Source organism: Myotis yumanensis, unplaced genomic scaffold (assembly GCF_028538775.1).
Source record: "Myotis yumanensis isolate MYYU_CA2020_CCGP unplaced genomic scaffold, mMyoYum1.0.hap1 SCAF_19, whole genome shotgun sequence".
NCBI classification, from domain to species: domain Eukaryota; kingdom Metazoa; phylum Chordata; class Mammalia; order Chiroptera; family Vespertilionidae; genus Myotis; species Myotis yumanensis.
The window spans coordinates 25,182,047-25,201,178 of NW_027223770.1; the positions used below are offsets into that span (position 1 = coordinate 25,182,047).

Below are 19,132 nucleotides of genomic sequence, written 5' to 3' on the forward strand. Positions count from 1 at the left end.
CAGCGGTCGGGGCGCCGGGTTAGAGTTGGCTGGGGTTCCCCGAAGCTGCGGGCGCGCCGGGGGCAGTTCCATGAGCCGATCCGACGCAGGGGCCGAGGCTGCGACACCAGAGACCGGTAAGAAGTTCTACATCACCCGCCGGACGCCCCCCCACACGCACCCCACGGCCCTCGTCCCCCTCTCCTCTACTCCAAGCCGGTCCCTCGCTCCCTCCAACCCCGCCTTCCTAGTCCCCAGCTCCCTTCCATCGGCCTCTCACTTTGGAGAGCCGCTCCCCTCGGTTCTTTCTCCTCAAAGCCCCCCATCTTACCCCCTCAGCCCCCTCTTTCGCTTCAGACCCGCCTCCTCCACACCCCCTTCCCGAGTCCCAGGCTCTAAGGACCGCTGGACCCTTTCCCCGCGGGCCTGCCTTGTGTAGGTTCCACCCCCTGCCTCCCATCGTCCCGCCTGCAAGCCCCAGGGGCCATCTCAAGCAGGGGCTGCTGCTTTTATTTTATGTTTCATTTGTCTTTATTGTTGAAAGTATTACAGATGTCCCCTTTGTCCCCGCCCCTCACCATGGGGCTGCTTCTTGGGGCTCCACCCCTCACTCCCACAGGTGCCTCCCTGCAGGCCACTCTCCTGCTTCCCAGGAATCCCTGCGATCCTCCCCTCCCCGTCTGTCCCCTCTCCTGCCCAACCCCCGAATGCGAATGCGGACAGGGTCTGAGCGCTTGCCTGGACTTTGGCTTCCTCATCTGTGAAATGGGGCTGTGATAGGAAGGGGTGCCTTCCCGAGTCTTCCCTTACACACACCCCATAACTAGTTCATGTCGGTGTCATTCATGTAGAATAATAACCATAGCTGGGATTTCTTGAGCATGACCACGAGCCAGGCCCTGTGCCAAACATCACCGGCATCATGTCACTTATTTCTTATAGCAACTTATGGGGTGGAGCGGGCACCCCAACCCAGGCCACTCTCGGTCCTCTCCTCGAGCAGTTACTTATTCCTTGGTTGTCACTCCAGTTCTTCGCTGTCCCCAGGGATCCAGGCAATTAGCAATCCCGAGTCAGAGACTAACAACCTCCAGAGATGGGGTTTGAGAGTTTCGAAAGGGCGTTTTTACCGCGGTGACCTCGGATCTCGGTGGGAGGCAGGCGTGATCTTTACCTGAGTCCTAGGACTCAGAGGGGGAAGGGGCCTGAATGTGGAATGGGAGTGGAGAGAAGGTTCCCTCTGGTGTCTGGGGGTCGGACGTCCACCTGGGAGCTGACCCTCCTGCCTCAGGGCAGCGTTGACCCAGAAATTGGAAAGCCTGTGTCGAATGCTCCTTCCCCCGACACATACCTACCGAGGTTTTCAAACCACGCTCCTATCTGCACGTCTCCCTTGTTGCTAGTGATCGACACGGGTACACGGAGCTGTTTTTCCTTGTTCTTTGACATTTGTGCTGCTTATCAGAAGCGACATCTAACAAGAGTTGGTATCTCGGCTAGCTCCCGAATTCCAGGGCCTCCTCCCAGTGTGGCATCGCTGGCTCGCTTTATGTCCTCCCTTTTCGGGAAGGAGAACCAGGATGTGTGTCTGTGTTTTTTCTGTTGGTTTCTGCCTCGTTCTTTGGGGACATACAATCCCATGAGCGGCAATATCTCACGAGAGGCAATCACCGAAGCAACATACGTGTGAGGCCCGTGGGCCTGTGTGTGTTTGTGTGCGGACGTGAGTGTTGGGGGGTGGATACTCTTTGCCCTGTGGGGGGGACTGACACAGCTGATACACCCAGGACTTGCCCCCGGCAGAGACCCCTCTTGACATAGATCGTGGTTCCTCTCAGACGAGGTTCCCTGTACCCCGTGCCCAGCACATAGTAGGCCCTCAGCCATCGAGTGCTGAATAAACACACAGAAGCTGGCCCTCCACACCTACCCTGTCCAAGACGGTAGTCGCCAGCCCCTGTGGGGGTGCACTTGAAAACAGTGGTTGGTCCAATTGGATATGTACTTTTAAGTGTCAAATGGATATTGGATTTTGAGACTTGATGCAAAAAAAACCCCACAACACCATCAAAAAAACCCTTAATTTTATATTTCATGCTTGAGTGATACTATTTTGAGCATACTGGGTTACATATATTGTTAAATTTGATTCACCTGTCTCACTTTACTCTTTTTCATGCGGCCGGTAAGAAATGGAAAATTTCATCTGTGACTTGCATCCTATTTCCTCTGCACAGAGTTGCTCCAGACGAAGCCTGGCAATGCTCTTTTTTTGTCACGAAATTCGACATTTTTAAGAGTAAAAATATCTATGATGTTAACACCTTCAGAAAATTTAACATATCAAGTTTTGAAGCTTGTTGTCAATACAACAAAATCACATACAGATCAAATCGCATATATATCAGCATATGTGTAACTCCATCTATTGAAAAAAATCCTCAATAGTAACCGGTGCACCTGGTAGGTCGGAGGAAGACAGGTTTCCCAGCTAGTGTCCGGACTTTCTGCTGCTGAGAAATCCACAAAGACAGCCCCCCCCCCCCCCCGCCTTACAGGGTGGGGAAGAGCCAGGGCTCAGCATCCATGGGGCTGCCCAGCTCTGAGCAGAGCGCTGGCTCTGACAGCACCTGCCGGGGGCACTCGAGGAGCCACGAGAGGGCCGAGAACAGTGTCACTTGCCCACCTTCTGAGTCGCGGGCCATGAACACAGTTCACCCAGATCACAGGTCCACAGACTCTGAAGATGGACAGGCAGCGTTCTGTGTGGGCCGCAGGGACAGAGGGGAGATGTTCCAGGCAGACAGCTGCCCCAGACAAGGATGGCCTTTGCTGTTGTTGCGCTAACAATGTAATCACCATAGTCATAACTACTGTTGATGGGGAACTTTTATTGGTGTCTTATCTGAACCAAGCGCTTTACTTGTTAGACACCTGTAAAGGCCTCCAAGGGTCTGGGCCCGGAGCCTCTGGGCAGGTAGAGGCTTGAGGAAGGTTCCTCTAGCAGCAGCCACATGGCTCTGGCTAATGGGGCTCCTCTCTGCCCATCCCAGGAGCCCTGAGGATGGCTCACCTGCTGGGCAGCCAGGCCTGCATGGACAGCCTGCGCAAGGACCTCACCGACCTGCAGGGCACCATCGTAGACGTCTTTTCCCGAGCTGGACCCGTGCGCTTCCCCTCCTGGAAGTTTCCGGACCATGTGGCCTGTGACCTGGACATGGTGGCCCTGCTAGAGCACTATGACCACGTGCCGGGGGACCCGGAGTTCACACAGCTGTCTCACGCCGTGCTCTTGGAGCTGGTCATTGACAGGTGAGGGCCCTGACCAACCTGGTGTTCCTGGGGTGCTGATACCCGCCCCTTAAGCCAGTAGCAGCCATGGGATCCCCCTGGTAGCAACCATCACCTCTGAGTACCGCTGGGGGCCAGGTTAGCTCAGGGCCCTCACGTGGTCCCACCTGTGCCGTGGGCTGTGCTGTCCTCTCCCGCCCACCCTCGGGGAGTTGCTGGCTGCCCTGCTGGGCTCTGTGCTCCCGGCTCTGACCACGGCCTCTCTGGCTGCTTCCAGCTGCCTCCTTGGGGTTTCTGTGCGTCGGGGACACCACAGCTGCCGCTCAGAGTTTCTATCCCAGCATCTGTGGGCTGTGCTGTTCCCACTTGTGGGCTGTGTCATGGGGCCAGACATGGGTGTGTTTTTCCAGACCCTGGCCCTGCTGGGAGGAGGCCAGTGGATTCCTCCACACACAAACACACCTGCCACTTCGATGCTATTACAGTGGGGCCTTGACTTACGAGTTTAATTCGTTCAGAGACCGAGCTCGTTAAGGAGCTCGTTAACTCAAATTACTCTGTCAACTCAAAGCAAAAAATCGGCTGAGAGACAGCTGGTATCTCAAAAAACTCATTAGTCGGGACACTCGTAAGTCAAGGCCCCACTGTACTAACATTAACATGGTCCTTAGCTTTCCCTTCCTGTTCCCCCTGCTCCGGAACCCTGCACGCTAATGAAGTCACGGGGGCCCGTCAAGCAGGGACCCCAGCAGCTGGGGGATGGCAGGCCTGGGACCAAGAAGCCCGGGTACCACCCAGAGGCCTGGGGGAGCCCTTGGTGTCCAAGCACCATCTGGAGCCCGTGAGGGGCTGAATGTGTAAGCACAGAGCACCCCTTCCTTCTGCCGCGGCTGTGCACACGCTGTGCCCTCTTTCAGGACTGCTCTGCCCACTCCTCGCTGGTCTGCTCAGCTCCCCTCGTCCATCCAGCTCCTGTGTATGCGTCCCCCGCTGTGACGCTGCTGCGGACAGACATGTCTTCCCACCCCGTTCCTCCTCCCTCTGCCCACCTCCTGCTGAGTTAGCCAGAGCCTCCCTGGCTCCCTGGCAGAGCATGTTCTGAGACGCGCCAGGCCCTGATGCCTGGGCCAGTTCCCCAGAGCCAGAGGCTGCCGACTGGATGGCAGGAGGGCGCACTGGCACTGGGCGCTGCCCCCGTTGACCCTGCTGTCCCTGCCCACAGGCTCCTGCTGCTGCTTCAGAGCTGTGCCAGCTACTTGGAGACCCTCAGTTCGGAGCAGACAGTGCCCCCTGCCAGGGCTGTGGGGCCCTGCATGTCCGTGGGGCTCACGGTACGGCGCTTCTGGAACAGCCTGCTGAAGCTGGGCATGCTCTACCAGCAGATGCTCCCCCAGGTGGGTCAGCTACCCCCATTCCCCAACCGTGGTCACCCTCACACCAGCCCACCTGCCCCAGCTTCCTGGCCTGGCACACCGCACGTGCCCCGTGCCCACTCCTGGCTCCACCCTGCTGAGGGAGGGTGTCAACTCCAGAGCCGCCTAGTCAAGACCTTGTGTTACCGCACAGGCCTAGGGGATACGTCTGGGCTACTGGGCTCTGCTCTTGACCCTGCGGGACTTTGGAAAAACGCTGCCTCCGCTGAACCTCAGTGTGTTCACCTGTACAATGGGAGCAACGGCGGTCCCCACCTCTCAGGGCATTGTTGGGTGACAGTGTTCGTATGGGCACCGTTTGTGATGGGTTATCCCGTCATCCTCACAACCACCCAGGGGGAAGGACCACTGTCGCCCCGATGGGAGAGGAACGAAACCGAGGGGCTGAGGTGGCACGAGAGCAGTCACGTCCACTAGGAAAGAGCCCAGCACCTGGCCCTGTGCCTGTCACTGTCCCTCTCCCAGTGTCATGAGCCGGGGGTCGGGGAGCAGCAAGGAGGCGGCCTGGGCTTAGTGACTCGCGGCAGCGGGAAGACAGAAGAAGGTGCTTTCGTTCACGTGGGTGTTCAGCAACATCTGAGGGTTTGAGCCTCAGGCGACGCTATCACAGAAACCCCCAGGGAAGCGGTCCCCTCCCAGGCCTGTCCCCCCCCCCCCCTTACCTGCTTTCCCTTTCTTTTCCTGAACACAGAAAAGGGCAGCCCAAGGGGAGACCCCCATCTGCAAGCCCACAGCCAAGGGCGAGCCCACCAGGAGCCCCGAGTTTGTGACCGCCAAGTTCATCAAGCCCCCCTCCCCAATTCCAGGCCTGCCCCAGACCTGCAAAGAACCCGGCAGCCTCTCCGTGCGCGTCTCCCTGCACTCTCCCGCCAGGACCACGGAGAGCACCCGGAGCGTCCCCTCGCAGACGGTGGAGACCGCCCTGGTGCCCTGCGACGCGTGCGCCAGCGTGCAGGGCAGCCTGCGGGAGGTGGGCAGGGCGCTCATCGGCCTGTGTCAGAGCCAGAACCTGCCCTCGTCCTTAGGCCACTTTCAGCAGCTGGTGCAGGACACCATGGGGCTCAAGCCACTGCCGGCTGCCACTGTGGGCCACTGGGCGGCAGAACAGAGCAGAGACCTGGCCCGGCTCAGCAAGCATGTGGGCGCCCTCACGCAGCTGGTGGGGCCTCTCCGGGCCCAGCTGGAGGAGGCCGAGGAGCAGAAGGGCGGGCTGCGGGAGCAGGTGGGCCAGCTGGAGCAGGCGCTGCAGCAGGAGCAGAGGCAGCGGCGGTGGCAGGCGAACGAGGCCCAGCAGCAGCTGGCCCAGTGGGAGCAGGACAAGCAGCAACTGCTCGCAGGTCTGTGCCCCAGAGGCCGGGCCCTCGTGCCACTTCCTCCGGGGAGCCCTCCCTGCGGCTCTGCTGCGCCTTAGCGTGGGCTCTTCCCGTAGCAGACCCTGCATCGGGGCTGCTGGACAAGTAGTTGGGGTGGAAGGAACCCTGGCTGGGGAGTGAGCCCTCAGCAGGGCAGGAAGGCAGCCAAAAAAGTACAGTCATCAGGCCGGTTCCACCCAGGCAGCTGGAGCATAAGCCCGCTGGGAACACTGGAGCCAGGGCAGAGCACGTATCCCAGAGCTGTCCGCTCCGAGGGGCGAGGGAGCGGGGCATTCACCCACCGCTCCTGCTGGTCCCCGAAGGTGACTCCTGGGGAGTTTGCCCCCTGGCACCTCTAGCCAGCAGGGTGGCCTCTGGCTTTGGCAAAAGCCATTAGGCAAAGAGATGCGGCCGCTGGAAGTCGGCCAGAGCCCGCCAACGGGAGGCCGGAGGGCGGTGGGCAAGTCCCCGGTCTCTCTGAGCCCCGCGTTGCCCCCGTGGAGGACACAGGCCCAGGGAGGTAGAGATGGGGCAGCCAGCCAGCGGGAAGCAGGGCGGACGGGGACCAGGCTTCCCGACCTCCCGGAGCTCACCCTCCAGCCCAGGAGGCGCCTCCGCAGGGCGATGGCTGCCACCACTCTCTAGGGGGCACTGGGCATGCCGGCCACCAGCCAGCATCTGAACGGACCTCTGAGGGGACTCTCTTGGCTGCACAGAAACAAGTGAGCTCAAGAGGAAGGTGGCCGCCCTGGAGGGGGAGCTGAAGCAGCAGCAGGAGTCCACACAGGCCATGGGTGAGGAGCCCTGACGTGTGCCCCGTGCCCCGTGCTCGGTGGTGCAGCATGCGCGCCCTCCATCTCTGTCCCCTGGGCTCCTAGGGCCAAGGTGAAGGGAACAGCAGAGGCAGGCGGGCCTGAGCGACCACACTGCCGGGTAGAGACCCAGACTGGGGTGCCACTTCTGTTTTCAGAACCCACCTCAGGTGGGGTTCAAGCACCATGTTGTGGCCAATGATACAGACCCCATTCACCCCCGGTCCTATCCTGGGTCTGAGGCAGGGCTGGGACTCGCACCCAGGACTCGCCTGCCCTGTCCTTTCCTGCGCCCGCTCCATCCTGCAGAGGCCAAGGCCCAGCAGCTGCAGGAGGAGGCCGAGCGCAGGCTGGAGGCCGAGAGGCAGGTGCAGCAGCTGGAGGAGCAGGTGCAGCTGCTGGCCGGGAGGCTGGACGGGGCCAGCCAGCAGATCCGCTGGGCCAGCACAGAGCTGGACAAGGAGAAGGCCCGCGTCGACAGCATGGTCCGCCACCAGGAGGTGAGGCCGGGGGCTTCGCCAGCGCCCTGGGTGCCTGCGATGTAGGTTTCAGGGAGAGGGCTCCACTGGTGGAGGTGGGGGTCTAGCTGTGTAAGGTACCTGCTCCCCGACATATAGCCAGGTTTTGGTTTGACTCACCTCTATGGAGGGTCTGAGCCTCCCTTGAGCCAGGCACTGGGGGAAAGGTGACCCAGGGCAGATACGGCCAAATGAGCCAAGTGGTTGTGCCACCACAGCTCTCCTGCCAGGTGGCTGAGGGGCAGGAAACGTGCTGCAGGGATCCAGGGACGGATAGTCACATCTGTGGTAGTCCAGGATGGCTTCTGGAAGGAGGTGGCCTTTGCACTGTACTCCAATTGCTGGTGGTTATTTCATCTGCAACAGGAAGGATAGGGAGGACAGAGGATGAACCGGAGCACAGGATACAGTTGTGCCCTGGGCAATGGGGTCTTGCAGGAGTCCTCACTGGGGTGCTTTTCTCAGTGCCCTGCAAGAACAGTCACCGTCGCCACGCATCAGGTGGCTTCTGTGAGCCAGGTGCTGGGCCCAGCCTCTGCAGCCCCCTCGTCCTTCCTCCTCCCACGACAGTGGGTGGCAGGTGCTCATCACCCCCCTTTTATGGGGGAAGAAACTGAGACTCGGTGAGATGAAGGAAATTGACCAAGGCTACACAGTTAGCCATCGCTCAACCCAGGACTCAGAAGGGACCGGGGCTGGTTCTTTTTGCTTTGCACTCAGCGGGTGTCAGGAAATGTGGGTTCCAAGTGACATGGGCTGAAGATCTAAGGAAAAGAAGAAAACATTTCCTAAAATTCCTGGGGGGAGGGTGATAGTCAGCCAACTGCTTTCTGGCGGGGCAGGGTCTCACCAGGCTGGGATGTGTGTCACCCCTGCCCTCTTCCCTCTGCCCCTTGCCTTCCACACGTGTGCACACGTGTGCACAGGCGCGGCTCCCCCCCATACACACACACACACTGACTCAGTTCAAAAGGGAGGGCTGGGGGCAGAGGTCATGGACACTGTAGCCTCCTTAGTCCCACGTGGCTCAGCCGAGCCCCATGGGCCTCACGGCCTCCCTGCCTGCCCACCCGGCTCAGTCCCTGCAGGCCAAGCAGCGAGCCCTGCTGCAGCAGCTGGACAGCCTGGACCAGGAGCGCGAGGAGCTGCGGGGCAGCCTGGATGAGGCCGAGGCCCAGCGGGCCCACATGGAGGAGCAGCTGCGGAGCGTGCAGAGCGAGAGGGAGCAGGGCCAGTGCCAGCTCCAGGCCCAGCAGGTGGGGGCGGGAGGGGGAGGAGCCCCCAGGTAGCTGGGTGCCTGCAGGCCTGTCCCGTGTCTAGGGAGTAGAAGGGGTGGGTGTCCCCAAGGGAGCCAGGAAGTGTTCCTCGGGCCAGGCCTGAGCCTCCCTCTGTCCCAGGAGCTGCTGCAGAGCCTGAACGGGGAGAAGCAAGGCCTGGAGCAGGCGGCGACAGATCTGCAGCTGACCATCTCGGGGCTGGAACGGGAGCTCGAGGCGCTGCGGGAGCGGGAGCGGCTGCTGGTGGCCTTCCCAGACCTGCACAGGCCTGTCGAGACCCAGATCCAAAGTAAGGGCCCAGGGATGGTGCACGGGGCACGCTGGGACCCAGGGCAGCGGGACACGGGGGTCTGCAACTCCCCAGCTTGTGTGGACAGGGACAGGGAAGCCCAGAGGTGAGGTAACTGCCCAGGGTCACACTGTTCTGGCTGCCCGTGTAGACTGCTCATCCCCACATGTCAGATGCCAGTCCTCGCTCGACTTCCCTGGGCCCCTGTCCAAACATCTCCCAAACCACACCATGCGGCCTGCATCAGGGGCACAGCCCCAACTGTCCAGGGTCCCGGACCCCATGGCCCAGGGGTGCTAGGGACCCGTTTCAGCAGAGGACCTGGGTCCTGGTCCAGCCCCTCCAGCCCCTCCCTCTAAGCTCCAGGGGTGAATCCATTCACAGAGCCGCCAGGAAGATCCATGCAGTCTAACTGGCCACGATAAGTCGTCATCCTGAGCGCTGACCTACACGCCAGACCCTCTGTTGCCCTCTCCACTGCCCTGGCAGGCCGGGAACAGCCGCTTTACAAACCCAGGACCAAAGAGGGCAGGGGCTTGCCCCGGAAATTTCAGCCCCAAGGAAGCATGACTCCCCAAGCGATGGGGAAGCGCATCCTTGCGAATCCCTGGCTCATGCCCAAGAGCGGCCGCATGGCCTTGGGCAATTCGTTGTCTCTCTGGCCTTCCAGAAACGGGCTTGTCTATTTGCTAGGTCTGCACCCAGCTCTCAGCTTCTATAATGTAGTCTCCTAGCAGGTGGGGGTGGGGAGGGAGGCCAGGCTTCAGGAGAGGATGATGGGAGGCCCGTGCACGACCCTGCCCGGCTCCCCTGTGCCTGCGGGCCACCGCCCACGCCTGCCCTCCGAGGCCCTGTCCTGGCGAGGGAGGTCCTAGGTAACCTGTCCCACAGGCTCCGGCAATGTCATGGACGACATGGAGAGGCAGGTGCAGGCCAACGACATCCGCATCCGGGTCCTGCAGGAGGAGAATGGGCGGCTCCAGGCCATGCTGTCCAAGATTCAGGAGGTGGCCCAGCAGGGAGGCCTCAAGGTGGGCAGCCTGGGCCCTCACCCGCGAGCCCACCCTGGGAACCTGTTGAGAGCCCCCTGACGCAGGCGGCTTTAGGCTCCTGCTGGGAACATCCTGTGTGTGTGAAAATGGGAGGCTGTCACAGGGCCTCTAGCTCCAAGTCCTCCCTGCCGGCCCTTCATACTCTTATTCCCAGTGCAGCCAGGAGCCTAATCAGAAAGCAAACCTTCCCACCCTTCCTGCCGCCGAGCCGGCTCTGGAGGCTTCCCAAGCCCTGCCCCTCAGAGGAAACCACCATGGGCACAGGCCCGGGCCCTCCCTCGCCCTCTCTGGCTGTGCCACCCTCTGAGCAGGGGAGGGGGCCTGGTCTTTCCGAGCTTGGCTCTCTTTGCAGCTAATCCCGCAGGACCAGCTCTGGGCCCGTTCCAGCCAGGGAATCCAGGGAGCAGCACCCGCCGTCCAGGCCCAGAGAGTGTCCTCAGGGTGAGCAAGGCTTTGCCAGAGGTGGGGCTGATGGGCAGGGTGGGGCTGGGCCCTCTTGTTCACAGGGGCTCGTGCCATCTGGTCCTCCTCAGGCTGCTGGGCAGGTGGCACTCACCTGGCAGCAGGGCAGCCAGTGCGGGCAGGATCCTGCCGGGCCCGCGCCGGGCATCGCCATCTCCGCAGTCCTGTGGCCGATCCAGCAAGTCCCCCCTGGAGGATGTGACCTACTCGACCACCTGTGCCCAGAACCCCATCCAGGTCTTGGCCAGGCTGAGGAGGAGAATGTCACCAAGCCGGGGTCCGGCCAGCCCTGCACACCAGTTCCAGGAGCCGCCCATGTAGCCTGCAGTGGGTGGGGCTAAGGGACGGGTAGCTGGCAACCCACCCAACGTAATAAAGCCACACCATCTACCCACAGCGACCTGGGGCTCACAGCACTGTCTGAGCCGGGGCAGAGCCTTCCTTCCCCGTCCTGGGCAGGGACCACCGAGGCCCCCGCCATGGAGATCACCACCAGCAGAGGCCTGGTGCATCGTGGGCCCGGCCGGGGTGGCGGGGTTCTCTGCTCAGGGTCTTCGAAGCTGAGATCAAAGTGTCTGCCAGGCTGTGTTCCGTCCGACGGCTCCGGGGAAGCATGCAGGCTCCTCCGGTCCTGGCAGAATGCTGCCCCTGCAGCTGTGCAGCCGACGGCTGTTCACGGGGCTGCACAGCTCAGAGGCGTCGGCCCTCCTTGCCGCGTGGCCCTCCACCTCCAAGTCAGCAGCAGAGAATTCCTCCCGTGGTTGGGTGAAGCCCGCTTGGATGTGCTCCCTCTCGGGGACACTTCATCACGGAGTCAAAGCCATTCGAGCCCTAGTTCCCGGATTGTCAGGCGTGTTCATGGGGCTGTCTGACAACCCTCCTCCCTTAGGCAGCGGAGCCCGAGGTTTGCTTGTTTAATCTTAAAACATCCACGCACATTTTATTTCTTACGTTAAAATATATCCTTGTTTATTTTAATATTAAACCACCTCCCCCACCCCAAGTCTTCTAAAAAACGGACGCCCCTGGAAGATGCACCACATTTATCCGGGGCTTCAAGTGTCCTGGGCAGTGACCGTCGCCCCACCGAGCAGCACAGAACTGGACGGTTTCTGCGGTCTCTGGTCTCCCCAGGCAGGAGGGGCCCCCCTGGACAGCCGGGAGCCCTTGGCTCCCAGTGCCCAAGGCCCGCGGGCAGGAGGCCCCTGGGTTTCACATCCAGCCTTGACCAAGATGTGTCCTGAAAGATGGTCTGGCCAGGGTGCCCCGAGGCCAGACAGCTGCTCCCCGACCCACCCCCCAATAAATAAGCACAAAAGTGGCCACTGCAGCCTTGGCCCCGGGGTGTCCTGACGGGCAGGCAGAGCTCCCACCGCCCTCACCTCTCCCCAGGCCCGGGGACTGCCTGCAAGAAGGCCGACACCCCAGGACTGTACACAAAGGCCCCAAAGGGGCCTCTCTCCCTCACTCCCCAGCAGGTCTGGGCCCCGCTCCCTTGGCCTGGGGGCGGTAGATGTGGGGGGGTGCCTTGCTCAGCAGGGAAGGCCCCATCTTTCCTCCCACCCTCAGGGTTTCCTGTCCTGCCCAGGCCGAGGGCCAGAGTGCAGGTGGGGGCGGGGGTCCCATCTCCCCGTGCAGAGCGCCAGCTGGGGCAGCTAATCCTCTGAGTAGCGGTTTCCTGCAGGGAGGAGGGGAGAGAACAGGGAGGGCAGCGTCAGGTGGGGGCCAGGTGGAGCCGGCCAAGGGCCCCACCCGTGATGCTCACCCAGGACGTTGAACTTGCACAGTGGGCAGGTCTGCTGGAGCATCAGCCAGGGGTCCACGCAGTCCCGGTGAAACTCATGCTTACAGGGCAGCACCCGGAGCCACTGAGGGGAGGGGAGGAAGGGCTCAGGCCACAGCTGCGGGCCTCCCGGGGGTGCCCGCCCCTGTCCTCACCCAGGCTGGGGAACTGAAACCCCAGGCCCTGCCACCCCCATCCTGCTTTCCGCGGTGCTGGTGGGGGTGGTTCCCAGGTCTCGGGTGGAGTGGGGGAGTCACGGGTCAGCGGATGGCGGGCCTCTGCCGGGGCCTCACCTGCTTGTTGCAGAAATAGTCCAAGCACACGGCGCAGGTCTCCGCGCCCGGCTCCGGGGGGCCCTGCGCCGCCCTGCCCAGCCTGCAGCGCCGCGTCTTGAGGGATGCCAGCCTGCGCACCACGCGGCGCTTGAGCAGGTCCACCTGGGGGGAAGGACGTGCACCGTTGGGCAAGGCCGAGGGCTGGGGGCCCGGGGCTCCCTGGGCTGGCTCCCACCTGGCCTCCGGGCTCCTGCTGGCTGTGCCGGGACGCCTGCCGCTGGGCCTGCACCACGAGGCCTGTGCACAGGAGCATGGCCACCAGCAGGATGGCGTTCCACAGCTGCTGCAGGGGCTTCTGGGGAGGGAGCAGGGTGTCAGGGACACGGGGGGGGGGGGGGGGGGGGGGGAGGGGCGGCGCCCTCTTCCCCCAGTAAATCCACCCAAGGATCAGGCTGGTGCAGTCCCTCAGCACCGGCTCCTGGCTCCCTCTCCGGAAGCCTCCGTCCCAGGGTCTGCCCGGCTGTCTGCTCCGTCCCACACGAGGGACCCTCACTGTCCCCAGCCCAGGCCCCTCCTGAGCAGCTAACCCGTGCAAGTGTCTGCCTGGCCAGGACTCCCCACCCCACCCCCAACCTGCACTGCTGCTCTGCTTTCTGGCGCCATCACCACCCACGTCAGTCCGGGCTGAGCGTTCACACCCCTCGACAGGGCGCCAGTCCCCAGGGCTGTGGCCTCCCTCTCCTTGGGTTCCATGTCCCTCCTCTCCAGCCCACCCCTCTACTGCTCCAGCCTCCCCCACCGTTTCCTGCCACAACCACAGCCACAGACCCGGTCACCCCACTCCCCTCCTGGACACCCTCCCCCAGGCCCGTCCCTGCGTCCAGGAGAAACCCAAACCCCTAGGCCTGCCTCTGGGCCCTCAACTCCACAGCCCCTCCCCCGGCTCTGTCCCTAGCTCGCCGCCTCCTCCTCTTGTGCCTTCCACACACTGCTCCCCTCTGGGGAGCCCCATCCTCCTTGCCCCGTCCCTGGGCCACTGTCTCTGGACGCCCCTTGCTCTGGAAGCTCTGCCTGACCAGGATGGGGCCGGTGCCCCCCCTCGCCTCGCCTGCCCAGCTCCCCGCGCACCTACTCTGCACGTGTGCTTCCTGGCTGCTGCGGACAGAGGAAGGAAACCCTGTGTGACCCGCCTCACTGAGTCTCTGAGCAGCTCCTGGGGTGGGGGAGCTCAGAGTTCCCGGAGAGGGGAGGGGGGGATCTTCATGCCCTGCTACTCCCACCATATGCAGTGTGGCAGCCAGGCTCTGACTACTAAGCAGCGGGCTCAGGAAATGAGGTGACATCGCACACCAAACCCAGCCTGCTCCCCAGGCGGGCACACCTCACCCACGCGGGCACCGTCTCACAGGGCCTGTGGGTGTGTGATGACTAATAATAAACACGGTCACTGAAAAGCTCTCTGCCACCACGTTCTTCCCCAGCCAATGCTGAAGTTCAACGACCATCATGGGGGGAAAGGGGCCTTTGTGCCCAAACTTCTTCCCGGCCTCTCACTGACAGCCCCTCCCCCCAATACCTGCCTCCCCCGCCCAGACCTGTGTAGGCTGCCCTCCAGGGGAGACCCAGGGGGCTCCCTCCTCTTCCAGAAAGCCCTTCCATCCCCCGCATCAGGGCCTGCTTCCTCCGCAGAAGTGCGCTTCTTCGCGTTGCTCAAACGTGATTAGTCTGGGCTGCCACGGCTGCCTCTGGGTCAGAGTCCCCTCCCCGCTTGTCTTTGAGCCCTTCGAGGGCCGAGCCCAGGCCTCACAGCCTTTTGTACCCGCCACAGCCCTTTGCATAGAGCCCCAAGTGCCCTAGGATCTCAAAAGCTACTTGGTGACTCTTGACTCGAACCCTGGTAACAATAAAGATATTCCCAGTGGCAGCAGCAACCCGTTCGCTCCACGCCCACCACGCACTTCATACACACAGTGCCCTGCCGATCCCGTGGCCCCGTGTCGTGGCCTCGTTTGTGGCCTCCCTCTCCTTGGGTTCCATGTCCCTCGTTTGAGGGAGGCCACAAACGAGGAGCGCGAGGCCAGAGAGGTTAAGCACGCAGCCCGCGGCCACTCAGCTAAGATTTCAGAGCCGGGACCTGAACCTACGTCTGCCCGACTAGAAGCTGCCTCGCACGGCCCACGTCCTCAGACACCTGCTGGAGGCTGCATCCCACGAGACAGGGGCCTGCCCTGCGCAGACAGGGACCTGAGAAAGGCCTGCAGGCGGAACCCCTCGGAACCCTCTCGATGCTGAGCACTGGGGAATCCAGAGAAAATCAGACCCAGCCCGGCCTCCAGGAGACACGGCCTGGGTGTGGTCCTACCCGGCCTCCTCGCGCCCGCACTCACCTGCTCCTGGGCCCGGCTACCTCCCAGGCACACCAGGTCCTGCCATCCTCCGTAGCCATCCTTGGAGAGGCCGCAGGTGGTCCACAGGGTCAGCTTCCACTCGATGTTGGCCGACAGGGACGCTCCACTCGTGATCTCAGCTGTGGCCTGGGTCCTCCTGGGAGGGGAAACCAAGAGCTCGACAGGAGGGCTCTGGGGAGGTGAGCCACCCCCCTATCCCGCTCTCCCCCCATCCCCTCCTCCCCCAGTTATCATTCTGCAGCCCTTCTGCTTCGGCCCCCAGGCCTTTCCCAGTTCTCATACCAGCCAGACGAGGGCGGCCCACGAGCTGAGGGAGGAGCCTGTCAATCAGGTGCCAGGCTTCCTCCTTACGAGAGCCAGTGCCCTCTACCCCCAGAGCGGCCGCCTCCCTGCAGCCCTACCACCTCCTTCAGGTCTCCTCACCCATCTTCTAGCTCAGCCGTAAGGATAATAGGAAAGGGCCTGTTCCCAACCCCCCCTTCCCCCTCTCCCTGCCCCAAGCCCATGGCCAAGCCGGGCATCCTCAACACCCAGGCTCCCAGCCCTGCCCTTTGCAGCTCAAACCCCGACTCACTGCAGCAGGGCCTCCAGCAGTTTGGTGACGTTGGAAGAATAATGGAGGACGATCACGGGCCTGAGCAGAAGCTGGGATATGTCTAGCTGTGGGGGGCACAGGGAGGTCAGAGGCCTTGGTCCCCCCGCCATCCCGTGCACCCCGAAGCCTCCTCCGGCTTACCTCTCGGACCACGTTGTGGTTCAGGATGAGGAGGAGCAGGGCCGAGGCCCCCAGGAAGAGCGCCCTCCGCATCTGCAGGACAGAGACGAGGCTGGCCCACGCCCAGCGGCCCTGCCCACACACCTGTCGCCAGTTACTCTCAGCCCCTAGCGTGGGAGGCACCCTTTCCTCTGGGCAGACCGCTATACCCTCCTTGAGGTCAAGGGCAGAAACCCTTATTCTTCCTGCCTTTCCTCCAGATGCTCTGTGAGACCCAGACAATGCTGTGCCCTCCCTCCTCCGCCCACCGCGGGAACTCCCCATTGGATATTCCCAGAGCCTGGGGAGCATCCTGACTCTCTGACTACCCCCACCCCCCAACACCTGTTTCTACACCACACCGCCTCCATTGTCCAAACCGGGGTCCCTGGCCCCACCCAGGCCTAGGGGTTTCCTGGAAGCTCCTTAGGGTCCCAGTTGGCAGTCTGGCTCTATCTAGCAAGTGCCTTGACGCCCCTTCCTCCCACCCCCTCCCCCACATACATCCCCTGCACCTGCTGGACCAGCGCCTTGGGATAGGCCCGCGGGCCACCGCTCGGACTCTCCTGCGGGAACTGGGCCGCCTGCTCCTTGCCCACGTAGGCCACTGCGATCCAGCCTCCCCCTGGCACCTCCTTCTCAGCGTCCACGTTGTCCATCTGGGCGGCAACGGGCCATGGGCAGAGGGAGGAGAGGACATTAGGAGGGTCAGACACACGGAGGATGCAAGGCCAGGGTTTGGGAACCAGCTTGGATCTCAGGTTTTAGAAGCCCGAACGCTGGGGGCCTGGGCGGGCTGGGGAGGGGGCGCCGGGCTGTTGGGGATGTGGGTGCGGGGTCCGGATCTGGGTGCGGGGTCCGCGCCGCGGGGCCGGGCCAGGTGGCTGGGCGGCGCTCACCAGCAGCAGACGGCCGCGCAGCGGGGGCGCCGGGTCGGCCTCGGGGCCGATCCTGACGCCCTCCAGGACCAGGGCGTCCTGCCGCGGCAGCCGCACGTCCACCCGCACGGCGCGGGCTCCTCCCCGCCCCGCCCGGGCCGCGGGTTCACCGCCGTCGGCCGCGGCGCCCGGCCCGGCCAGGCCCAGCCAGAGCGGCAGCAGGGGCAGCAGCAGCAGCAGCGGCGACGGCGGCGGCGGCGGAGGGGGGTGGCGGCGGCGGCCTCAGCGCGGGGCGGGCGGCGGGGCCCATGGTGGGGCCCAGCAAACAGCTGAGACCGGGGCACCGGAGGTCCTGGGCGCCGGGGCAGCAGAGCGAGCGAGGCCCTGGCCGGCCGGGGAGGGGCGAGCGCCGGGAGGGGGCGGGGCCGCGGCCGGACGGGGCGGGGCGTCGGAAGGGGGCGGGGCCGAGGACGGAATGGGGCGGGGCGCAGGGAGCGGGGCGGACTCTCGGCGGCTCGGGCGCCCCCTGGTGGCCGCGGAGAACTCTGGCGCAGGCGGCCCGGGAGACGAGCAGAGCAGAGCCCAGGTCACCCGGGCAGAAGCGGGCAGTCAGAGAGGCGGCGCTCACAGCCTGTTGGATTGTCAAGAAGCCAAGACAGGACAGAGGAAAGCAAGAGAGATCGTTGGAAGGGGTGACCTGTGTGTGTTGTGTGTGGGGGGCGGTGTAGCAGAGACTGATCAGGGCTGCAGAAGGGTAGGAAGGAGGGATGTCTAGGGGCCTGGAGGCTGGAGTGGCCTGATGGTCCCACCGTGTGGCCGTGGTCAAATGGTAGCCCTCTCTTCCCTGGGCCTCTATCTCTCCCCCAGACCAAATCCGGGAGGCAGAGAACCAGAGACTGACATGGGAGGCAGGCGGGGGAGACTGAGGCCAGGGACCTGGAGCGGCGGCGGAGAGAGGGGCTGGGGATGCTGACCAGACGAAGCGCCTCCGTGGGGTGGAGAGGCTGGGGCCTCAGGGAAGTCGCTTTCCTGGGCTGTGAAGTGGACACGGCGTGAGACCAGCACTGTCTCTCCCCGGACAAGTGACTTCTGATGCCTGTGCTGAATGTGAACGTCCCACCGCCCATCCTAAGGCTCGTCCTTTCCTCCAAGGGCTGCAGCTGCTGAGAGCCGGCGCAGCCTGAAAGCCTTTTAAAAAGTGAACGGTGATAGAGGGCAAAGGCCAGCTGAGCCTGGGCCCTCTTTCCCCTAACAGTCCATTGTGAAAAGTATCAAACGTACAGGAAGAGCGAAGGTGAACTCCGGTATAACCACCGATGCTGAATCCTCAAGATGCTCCAGAAGAAGAAGAAGATGGAGAGAATAAGACAGCCTGATATTATTGCCCTGGCTGGTTTGGCTCAGTGGTTGGAGCGTCGGCCCGTGGACTGAAGGGTCCCGGGTTTGAATTCTGTCAAGGGCATGTATCTCAGTTGCACGCTGGGTTCCTAGCTCTGGGGCAAGCAATGTGTCTCTCACATCGATGTTTCTCTCTCTCCCACCCCCTCCCGCTCTGCCTGAACATCAATGGGAAAAATATCTTCGGGTGAGGATTAACAACAACAAAAGACAGTTTGATATTATGATATTAGCCTCAAGACAGATTCCAGCAGGCATGGCTCAGTGGTTGAGCGTCGACCTGTGAACCAGGAGGTCAGGGTTTGATTCCCGGTCGGGGCACATGCCCGGGTTGCGGGCTCGATCCCCAGTGTGGGGGGTGCTGGAGGCAGCCGATCCATGATTCTCTCCCATCATTGATGTTTCTATCTCCCTCTTGCTCTCTCTTCCTATCTGAAATCAATTAAAAAATATTTTTTAAAAAAAAAATAGACAGACAGCCGAAACCGGTTTGGCTCAGTGGATAGAGCGTCGGCCTGCGGACTGAAGGGTCCCAGGTTCGATTCCGGTCAGGGGCATGTACCTGGGTTGCGGGCACATCCCCAGTGGGAGATGTGCAGGAGGCAGCTGATCGATGTTTCTAACTCTCTATCTCTCTCCCTTCCTCTCTGTGAAAAATCAATAAAACATATTTAAAATATATATATATATATATATATATAAGTATATATATATTTTTAAAAAAAAAGAAAATACTTGACTGAATCACTATATTGGTGTATGGTGATTTAAAAAAATAAAATAGACAGACAAATGGGGCATCAAACAGAAACCAGAACCAGACTCACACGCATAAACATGGATGTGTCAGAGGCAGCAACACATTGGGAGGAAGGAGAGAAGGAAGTATGATGGACTCTTGGATAAATTGTGCCAAGAAAATGGGTTAACCATAAGAGAAGACATAACATTGGACCCCTGCTGCATTTCACACACAAGATATCAGGTTCACGTGGATTGGAGACCTAAATAGGAAACGTCATACTTTAAACATTTTTAGAAAGAAACACAGGAGAATATCTTGATTCCTTTAAGGTCAGGAGAGATTTCTTAATCCAGAAAAGCAGATTGTAAAGGAAAAGGTTGAAAAAGTTCGTTAACAATAAAATAAAAAACTGTCAGTCAAAACCCG

The 19,132-nt window shown here is 61.9% G+C and overlaps 2 protein-coding genes across 3 annotated transcripts; one reads left to right on the forward strand and one right to left on the reverse strand.

The window, feature by feature from the left end:
• Window positions 1-11: 11 nt before the first annotated feature.
• CCDC157 (coiled-coil domain containing 157) lies at window positions 12-10,949 on the forward strand. Of its 2 annotated transcripts, XM_070399582.1 has the most exons (11): window positions 12-116; window positions 3,033-3,291; window positions 4,493-4,664; window positions 5,395-6,040; window positions 6,772-6,849; window positions 7,177-7,367; window positions 8,465-8,641; window positions 8,783-8,951; window positions 9,843-9,982; window positions 10,356-10,444; window positions 10,537-10,949. In XM_070399582.1, the coding sequence occupies exons 1-11, from the start codon at window positions 71-73 to the stop codon at window positions 10,784-10,786; spliced, it is 2,217 nt and encodes a 738-aa protein (XP_070255683.1). In that variant the 5' UTR covers window positions 12-70; the 3' UTR covers window positions 10,787-10,949. The 2 variants fall into 2 exon arrangements, with proteins under 2 accessions (XP_070255683.1, XP_070255684.1); XM_070399583.1 differs by lacking the exons at window positions 9,843-9,982; window positions 10,356-10,444; window positions 10,537-10,949 and adding an exon at window positions 9,336-9,623.
• Window positions 10,950-12,035: 1,086 nt separating this feature from the next.
• RNF215 (ring finger protein 215) lies at window positions 12,036-16,962 on the reverse strand. The gene is given in 10 exon segments (XM_070399585.1): window positions 12,036-12,143; window positions 12,231-12,333; window positions 12,542-12,685; window positions 12,759-12,878; window positions 14,911-15,067; window positions 15,506-15,591; window positions 15,668-15,739; window positions 16,201-16,344; window positions 16,585-16,830; window positions 16,832-16,962. Coding segments are annotated over 10 exon segments (1,137 nt in total). The 5' UTR covers window positions 16,874-16,962; the 3' UTR covers window positions 12,036-12,120.
• Between the last annotated feature and the right edge of the window lie 2,170 nt (window positions 16,963-19,132).